This window comes from Myripristis murdjan, chromosome 18, assembly GCF_902150065.1.
Source record: "Myripristis murdjan chromosome 18, fMyrMur1.1, whole genome shotgun sequence".
NCBI lineage: Eukaryota > Metazoa > Chordata > Actinopteri > Holocentriformes > Holocentridae > Myripristis > Myripristis murdjan.
The window spans coordinates 2,799,490-2,808,779 of NC_043997.1; the positions used below are offsets into that span (position 1 = coordinate 2,799,490).

Below are 9,290 nucleotides of genomic sequence, written 5' to 3' on the forward strand. Positions count from 1 at the left end.
TCTCAGTTGTACATGCTCGCCTCCTCTCCTCGTGTCCTAGCCCCACCCACAGGAGATACGAGCTGAGGAGGCGAGGAAGAGGCTGGAGGAGAGAGGAGGTGACGAGACAGGCCTTTAACAAAATGAGACATTCTTGTTCCCTTGAGCCTCATTTTAATGCTCCATCAATCACTTAGGAGCTACTTCACATCTGTAAGTTGCTTTAAGTTGATGCCTGATCCAGGTCAGTAAACTGTGGATCAGCCCTCACTTTAGAGTGTTTTGTGTGATTTCATGTGTAAAACCAGAAAGTAACTCTGCTGTGGCGGCACAGTGACATCATCACCTGTGCCGCCAACTGTGTCTGATCAGCCAGTGAGCAGTGTCCTGGTGTTTCCTCAGGCTCCTGCACACAGACAGTGTTTCAGAAGGTTTATATGGTTAACATGCACTTTATTGAGCTGGGTCTCCTAGCTCGAATAAAGGATTTTAATATTCACACTCAAGAGTACCTCAGGACCTCCCTTCATGACTGCAGCACACATTTCAGCAAGACAGTCGGTTTCCTCTTAACTGGTTTCTGGACATTTTTCCCTTGAAGAGCACCTGAGTTCATCTGTTTCAAACATTTCAAAGACCGAGCCCCTGAAGCATTCACCACCACCCCTTCTTAATATTGTTTACATTGAATACTGATTGTTACCTATGCAGTCTGTTTCTGTTAAAACATATCATTAAAACATGGGGTTTATCCTAATAAAGGAAATTTGAACAACTGAATGTATTTTTCATGTCTTTAGATAATGAAATAATTAATTTGTGATCTTGAGATAGCAGCATTTTAAAAATAATTGCAAGCACAGGCGTTCTCAGCTTCATGTACATGTTTTACTGTATAAAAAGTTCCTGCGTTTTGTTCAGTACAGAAGCCCTAGGAGGCCAAACATGCAATTATTTTCTAAACACCATCATCTCGAGATAATGAAGCTCGTTGTCTTGTGATAACGGTTTCATTTATCTCCTCATCTAGACATCACAAGATGATTAACTGTATACATGTGTGTATTTTTCATGTCCTTTGCATTTTGAAATTTCACAAAGAGAAGTATATTTTATTATAATATTGTATATTTTTATATATATTTCCAGTGGCTCTCCTCTAATCACACTGCCAAATATTATTATCTTTTTCCTGCAAATAATATATATATATATATATATATATATATATATATATATATATATATATATATATATATATATATATATATATATATATATATTTTTTTTTTTTTTTCTTTTTGTGTGACTTTAAAGTTTCTGTAAAAAGCCTTCAGATGTTTATTTCAGACCCCAGCAGTCTTACAGAGCACTGAAAGTTACATGCATTACCAAAGAATGGCCACTAGATGTCCCCAAAAGGCTGCACCACACTGGTTATATTTGATTATGATATAAATGCCAAATATATACCAGCAGATCAAATTCTGAGATTGTAAAGTCCCAAATTTAGGAGAAGAAAATGTAGTTGAAAGAAACAGTCAGCACCTCGTCCAAATCAGTGAGTTGTTTTCTTCTGAATCGGCCCAAGTCACGGCGATGGTTCTTCAGAGTCCAGATGCTGAGGAGAAGATTGTGATTCTGGGCTCAAACCAGCAGGATTCCCTTCTGACTGAATCCCACAAGAGGAAAACAAACTAGTTTTCACAGGTTTGACACGCCGTCGTAGAACAGAGCGCCGTTCATTCTCAACATGAAATCAAATGATCATCACATTTGACTTGAATATTTAACTGTTTTTTCTCCCCTGTCATTCCACCTCTGAGTTTATACTGAAGACAGAATCATAAACCAACATGCAGGGAGTGAGGCTGAAATGATGACAGAAGATTTCCACTTATAGTTGCGAGACTCTGGGATCCATTAAAACCTTTAAATGCAAAGTCAGAGACAACATGGTGGAACAATGTGCAAGGCAGCTAAAATACTGCTGTTTCTGCAGCTGTGATCACTGAGGAACCTGCCAATATTGAACATAGTGTAATACAGTATAATAAGGAAGTGACAGGCTACTGATTCCCACCAATGTAAAATACATCCCTCCACAAGAACTCCATCAGTGGACTCTGTTTGAAGCATCATGCAGTTATCAGGCTGCCCCACATTAACATGTCTGAAGAAAATAAATGAGGACAGACACGATGAAGGTACATTCAGGCATTGTATTAACTTGCAATGATCCAAATACTGTGTTTATACATTCACCAAGGAACAATTACTACAATATCACAGTGTTAACAGAAATAACTGAGCAAAGAACTCTATTAAAAGAACAAGAAGAAGAAATATGAACACAAATATCATCCAATAAAAACTGTAAGTACGGCTAAGTTTAATGGCTGTCACATGGAATAGAAATGGTATTCTTATTTATACATTAATTCATGCATTAATCTTTTATAACCCAAAAGATCGCCTCATGGAGATCCTCATTTTCACTGCTGGATGTAAAAACTGAATCTGATTCTCTGATCATCGTGATGCTATATATTTTTTACCTCTTTATTTTTAATAGGTGAAGTAAGTATTGTATTGTATTTATTGTATTTAAAAATGGAATACTGTTCAAGTCTGTGGTATAATGATGACCGTAGCCAAGCTCTCTGTCAATTTCCTCTATCAATGTGTCAATATTATCCAGTGCCTTAGTGAGTTCATTCTCCCTCTCTTCTCTGTATACATTAATTCATGCATTAATCTTTTATAACCCAAAAGATCGCCTGATGGAGATCCTCATTTTCTTTGCTGGATGTAAAAACTGAATCTGATTCTCTGATCAACATGATGCTGTATTTTTTTTTTTTACCTCATTATTTTTAATAGGTGAAGTAAGTGAACTCTCCCAAACAGATGCATGACCCAAACCAAGAAGCTCTGCCTTAAAATTCCACAAAGAACTAGGTGTAAATAATAGTTCACATTAATCTCCATATGAGCTGCACATCCAGTGGGATTCAGTCTAACAGGAAGCCCTTTTTGTTGAGATCCATATTAACAGCACTGAGCCTGGAGGACAATCTTACATTGTTTGTATCAGACCAGGACTACACTGTGGTCTTGCTTTGACTCGAAGATAAGCAGGTGAGTGAATTTAAAGCTGATATCTGATTATACAGGTTACAGAGTACCACACTGGCACGAAAACAAATGTAAATGCTGCAGGCAGGTCTGTCGAGGTCATCACTCTAATTTTCCATATTTTATTTAAAAATGGAATACTATTCAAGTCTGTGGTATAATGATGACCTTACTCAAGATCACTGTCAATTTCCTTTTGCAATGTGTCAATATTATCCATTGCCTGAGTGAGTTCAGTCTCCCTCTGTTTTCTGGCTGAATATAACCATCTCTCTCTGGTCTCCTTTAGCTGCCTCTCAAGTACTCCTTTGTTCCCCTGTAAAACAATTTTTGTCTTATTTAGTAACTCTATGTATTTATTCACTATGCATTTATATCTTTCCACCTCAGCGTCACTCTCTGAACTTTCACTTGTCGATTGGAGGCACTTTTCTTTTGTCTTCGGCGTCGTGGTCTCTGGAGCAGGAAACGGTGTTGAAGCTGAAAGTGCTGACCAAAGACAAAGTTGTAAGAGCACAGCAGAAGTGTGAGGTTGAAGCTGAAATATGACTTTTACAGTGAAATGAAAACATTATGGACATAATTGGAAAATATCACAACCACAATGGACTATTTCATGTAAAATATTTACCCCTCCACCCCCTTTTTTTGTGTTTTAAGATTGACGTCTGCCTGAGGAGCAGGTGAGATTTATGACCTGCAACTTTGTAAAGCTCGGTCACTGTGGCTCTTGTGGTGTTGGAGATCAAATATTTTGAGTGGAGAAGTGAGAATTATAATCATAAGAGGGCTGCACCACTGTCTTTGCTTGGACCCAGGTGAAAAGATGCAGATAACTCATTTACTTGCCTTAAAGAACAGCAAAAGAGTCATTGCATTTCAAAACAGACATGTAATTAACTCATTTTCTGACAAAACGAGTATTGGCTTAGAGAAAAATTAATCTTATCTTGTAAAATACATCAAAGCTTCATGCTATCAGTTTTTTTTTTTTTTTCATTTTAATTGAAGAATTACTGGCATGTGTATGTTTTACTGGTGTTTTGTAATGACCTCCCTCATACTGTATCAAAGTCGACACTTGAAAACTTTATTTGAGACTTACCACATATTCTTTGTCTGCATATAGTACAAGCAAAAAGGACACACAGGCCAACAGCAAAGCCAGTGGTGATACAAACAGCAGAGCAGATACCAACAGCTGCAGATGTGCACATGAAGAAATCATCTGAAATGATAAAACACAGAGCAAGATGGATTTTATGTAAAAAATCCCATCTGTTTCCAGTTAATAACATGCCCATGTCAAAAATGTAAAACTCATTTTTCTCACCTGGGACATTGATGTGTGCGTCCCTGCTCTGGTTGATGCTGAGCTGCTGAACCCTGCAGGTGAAGGTGTCACTGCGGTTCCTCTCCACAGTCACTCTGCTGCTGACAGTATAGAGGCCATCAGGACCTCTGACTGTCTCTGGAGCTCCAGCAGAGAGGAGCTCTCCCTCAGCGTCCAGCCACAACAGCTCAGGCTTTGGGTACCAGCCTTTACTTTCACACTCTAAAGTCACTCCACTGATGCTTTCGCTCACGGTGATGACAGGAGAGGAGGCAGCACCTGATGAGGAGGGATTTCAGATGGTGACTTGAATGTAATGGGGGTTATAAAAGCTACTTAACAGCACAGGGCCTGTTCAGTCCAGTGTCTCAAACAGTGATGCTGTTATTGCACTTCAAATCTTTCAAAGCAAACACTGACCAACTCACCAACAGTGAGCTGGATGAAATCCCCTTTCCGAATCGAAGGAATGAAGCATAAGTATGTCCCCTCATCAGAGACTGTCGCTCTGAAGAGTTTCAGCGAGACATTTCCGTTCTTCAGCTCGTCCACAAACAGGACGGTCCTGTACTTATACAGAGGATTTTGGCTCTGGACCACCTGGCCACCGCTTTTGTGAACATGGACAAACGGAGGGCTCAGGCCCTCTTTGGTCCACTCCACTGTCCCGGAAAAGTCACTGACGGCTGGTTCAAGGCGACACGGCAGAACGACATCATCACCAGCTAATGCTACTATTGGCTGAGGTGAGCCAATCACATGAGACTGCCCTACAGGGACAAAAAATACACAAACCAAGAAATAAACAGGACAACAAACGACAGAAACAAGACCGTGCTGGTTTGAGCTAAGATTTTCATTGGACTGAAAACTTGTTTTTTTCTGGAAATGACAATAAAGCCTTTTAATCGTTGAATTTAGGGAAATTCAAACTTCAAGATCAATTTCATGAAAAAAACCTTTAGCAATAAGGCATGACAAATGAAGAAATCTCACTCTAATTGCAATTGAATGTTTTTTTTTTCCATCCATGTGTCTGAGCAGCCACACAGGATTGCTGATATGGTGATTTTCAATAGTTATACTGATATTTGAATTGACTGAAGTGTAGCCACAGGTGTGCTTTGAAGTGGAGTTGGCCAATCAGAGTGGAGGACTGAGAGGTCCAGTTTACCTGTAGAAACTGGGAGTCTGAGGATGAAGAACAGACCAAAGCAGCTGCACACACTCCACTTCATTTTCTTCTGAGAACCAAAACAGACGCCGAGGCTGAAGAAAACTGCTGACACAGATCAGTCAACTGAGAGTCAGTTCAAATCAAACTTTATTGATCTGTGGCTTGAGGACACAGTTTACAGTTTAAACTTAGACAAAACATTAAAGGAAGACGATGCAGTTTCAAAATGCAGGTCCTCCCACCTCGTTATGATGTGGTGAAGAATGATGACTGCCACTCAGTTCACAAAACAGAGCTTAGAAATGCCTCAGGGGTTCAAGACAACTCTGTTATCGCATCATAGCCCAAAATATTAAAGCATATTGTCTTATTAGTCATGTTTTTGTTTACAGTCCACATGATCCATTGTGTAAATCAGACAGCTTCAGAGCTGCTGGAAGGTTTATTTTTTCACTTTGACAGAGCCAGGCTAACAACACCCATAGACTTCAAGTCTTTATGCTAAGCTAACAGGAAATGCAACCCATAGGAACTGAACCAATGAAACCAATGGAAATTAAAACGAACCAAAATTTTTAAAACTGAATTAATCGGCAAGAACACATGGAGGATGAAAAATAATTTTTGAAATGGCAGGAGAATTAACAAAAATCAAATCAACATCATGTATTCAAGTAGTCAGAAATTAAGCAGCAGCAAACACTGAGCAGGGTAATCAACACAAACCCACATGAAGACTCAAAGTGAAAACAGAGTTTCAGACCAAGCTCAGTCCACCTCAACCGAGAAACTGCTGTCAATGAAAATCTTTGTTATTTCATCACACTCTTATTGCTCTACACAGTTCATATGTTATAAACATGCTGCCCTTGATGCAGGTTCTTGAATTGAAACTGAAAGTCTCCATGAAGTGACCTCGCATGGCCTCTACTTCCTGGAAAACAGAGCATCTTCAATAGTGACATCATCGAGACACTGTGTCATCCACCTGTCCCTTCAAAATAAAAGTGTGTTTCTCTCCCAAACTGACATCATGTTGGTTTGCACAAAACATCCTCAGGGACCAGTCCCACCCAGGTCACCACTTGGGCAATGAAAACCAGAACAAACAGGTTAAAAAACAGTTTTTTATCCAAAAACAATAAATACACTGAATACAAAATAATGCTGGACTTGATGCATACAATGCAAATCGGGGAGTGTGCAATAATTTGAATGCTGTATGTATGTGTGTGCTGTATTTACTTTTAATGTCGTATGCGTCTCTTGCACTGTGTTAAGGGTTGCAGTTCAATTTCATTGTACAATGCACAATAACAATAAAGATCTATTCTATTCTTATTCTGTACTCCGAATGTGAATCTAAGCGTGGCTTGCGTGAACTATTTCAAACTTGCACGTATACAGTGCTGAAAAATAATGAAGTAAAAAAAATCCCTCATGTCCCCCAGGCGTAGCAATGCTCCTTGCTGTGAAATAAACACGTTTATGTCACTTTTTATTGGAAGACCGTTAGACAGCTGTGAAAAGTTGGTTTCGTTTTGGTCGTTATGTAACTTATTGTTTAGATAAATAATTAAATACAAACATACTGTAACCCTTTCACCACAGGCTCGTAATATGAGGAACACTTTATGCAGCATTCAATAAAGCATCGTTCATTAAGCAGAAGGAGAGCAGATCTTACCACCACCACACAGATCCGTCTGCGGCAGTCTGAGCAGCAGGTCGCCACACCCCAGCCGAGACTTGAGCCTCCTCAGCGCAGCGAGAACTTGCCGCTCCTCCCAGCTCTCCGCAGCCTCCGTGCCCGCGATAAGCGCGACTGATGGCTCCCCGAGGATGGAGACAGACCAGCTCGTTTCACAGAGAGACAGACAGGAAAAAACCTCTCCGTCTGCAGCAAAGCCTCCTAAGCTCACGCACGTCGGAGAAATCTACTCAGCATTCACAGTTCATCATTTAGTACACGGCAACATCGCATCGTCGGTGACGACTCCCACTCAAGTTCCTTACCACATGATAACTCCAAGTTCAACAGGAAAACAAACTCCTCCAGGTCATTAATGTGCAGGTCAATAATTCATGCTGACAGTATCTTAAAATTTTACCAGCTCAGGTTGAGAGCCTCTGGAAGTGAATTTAGTCCATCATGGGAGCCTAAAACTCCCCAGAACTCTCTAAAACACTGATGGGTGATAAGGAAATTAGGGGATAAATTATCAAGTAAATTCAATATCTTTTTTAGTGTTAGCTGAACTTTAGACTTGTCACTAGATGGCAGGTAACTGATTATCATTATCTTTATTGTCATCATTTGATTCTAAAGCTCACCAGAGAGAGAGAGCGAGAGAGTGAGAGAGAGAGAGAGAGAGAGAGAGAGAGAGAGAGAGAGAGAGAGAGAGAGAGAGAATGTGGGCTATACTGTCACATTTTCCATGGTGCTGGTCATAGTGCTGGACATGGTGCTGGTCATAGTGCTGGACATGGTGCTGTCCATGGTGCTGGTCATGGTGCTGGACATGGTGCTGTCCATGGTGCTGGTCATGGTGCTGGACATGGTGCTGTCCATGGTGCTGTCCACAGTGTTGTATATGGCCCTGGCCATGGTGCTATCCATGGTGCTAGTCATGGTGCTGTCCATCATGTGTCCATGGTGCTGTCCATGGTGCTGTTCATGGATCTGTCCATGGTCCTGTCCACAGTGTTGTCTATGGTCCTGGGCATGGTGCTATCCATGGTGCTATCCATGGTGCTAGTCATGGTGCTGTCCACAGTTCTGTCCATGGTGCTGTCCATGGTCCTGTCCACAGTGCTAGCCATGGTGCTAGTCATGGTGCTGTCCATCATGTGTCCATGGTGCTGTCCAGGGTGCTGGTCATGGTGCTGGACATGAGGCCTGTCTCATTTCTCAGTTGTACATGCTCGCCTCCTCTCCTCATGTCCTAGCCCCACCCACAGGAGATATGAGCTGAGGAGGCGAGGAAGAGGCTGGAGGAGAGAGGAGGTGACGCGACAGGCCTTAAACAAAATGAGACATTCTTGTTCCCTTGAGCCTCATTTTAATGCTCCGTCAATCACTTAGGAGCTACTTCACATCTGTAAGTTATTGCTGTAAGTTGATGCCTGATCCAGGTCAGTAAACTGTGGATCAGTCCTCACTTTAGAGTGTTTTGTGTGATTTCATGTGTAAAACCAGAAAGAAAGTAACTCTGCTGTGGCGGCACAGTGACATCATCACCTGTGCCGCCAACTCTGCCTGATCAGACAGTGAGCAGTGTTCTGGTGTTTCCTCAGGCTCCTGCACACGGTCAGTGTTTCAGAAGGTTTATATGGTTAACATGCACTTTTGTTACAACCCTAAAGATGGGAAATGTCTAGGGATATAAGGGAAGCAACAAAGATGGTTGTGTAGGCATGTACAGCTGTTTATTTGTAGTGAGTTGGGGTAAATAAAAAACACAAAAATGAAATACAGGGCAATGGATACACACAAAAACACAACACTAGCCTGCTCTAACACAACAGAAACACTAACCTACCTAGTTCACTGTTCAAACTTTTAGAAAACAGTGGCAAGTGTAAATAAAAAGTGCCTACCTTGGCTACACTAAGCTTACCTGCTTAACACAAACTCACATTTAGGCCGTCACTCAAAACCGT

The 9,290-nt window shown here is 40.9% G+C and overlaps 1 protein-coding gene across 1 annotated transcript; it reads right to left on the minus strand.

Annotated features, from left to right (window-relative positions):
* Positions 1-3,524: 3,524 nt before the first annotated feature.
* LOC115376981 (butyrophilin subfamily 3 member A2-like) lies at positions 3,525-8,247 on the minus strand. Its single transcript, XM_030076833.1, has 5 exons — positions 8,053-8,247; positions 7,315-7,459; positions 4,879-5,220; positions 4,333-4,729; positions 3,525-3,606 (listed from the first exon to the last, which is right to left on the minus strand). The coding sequence occupies exons 1-5, from the start codon at positions 8,245-8,247 to the stop codon at positions 3,525-3,527; spliced, it is 1,161 nt and encodes a 386-aa protein (XP_029932693.1).
* Between the last annotated feature and the right edge of the window lie 1,043 nt (positions 8,248-9,290).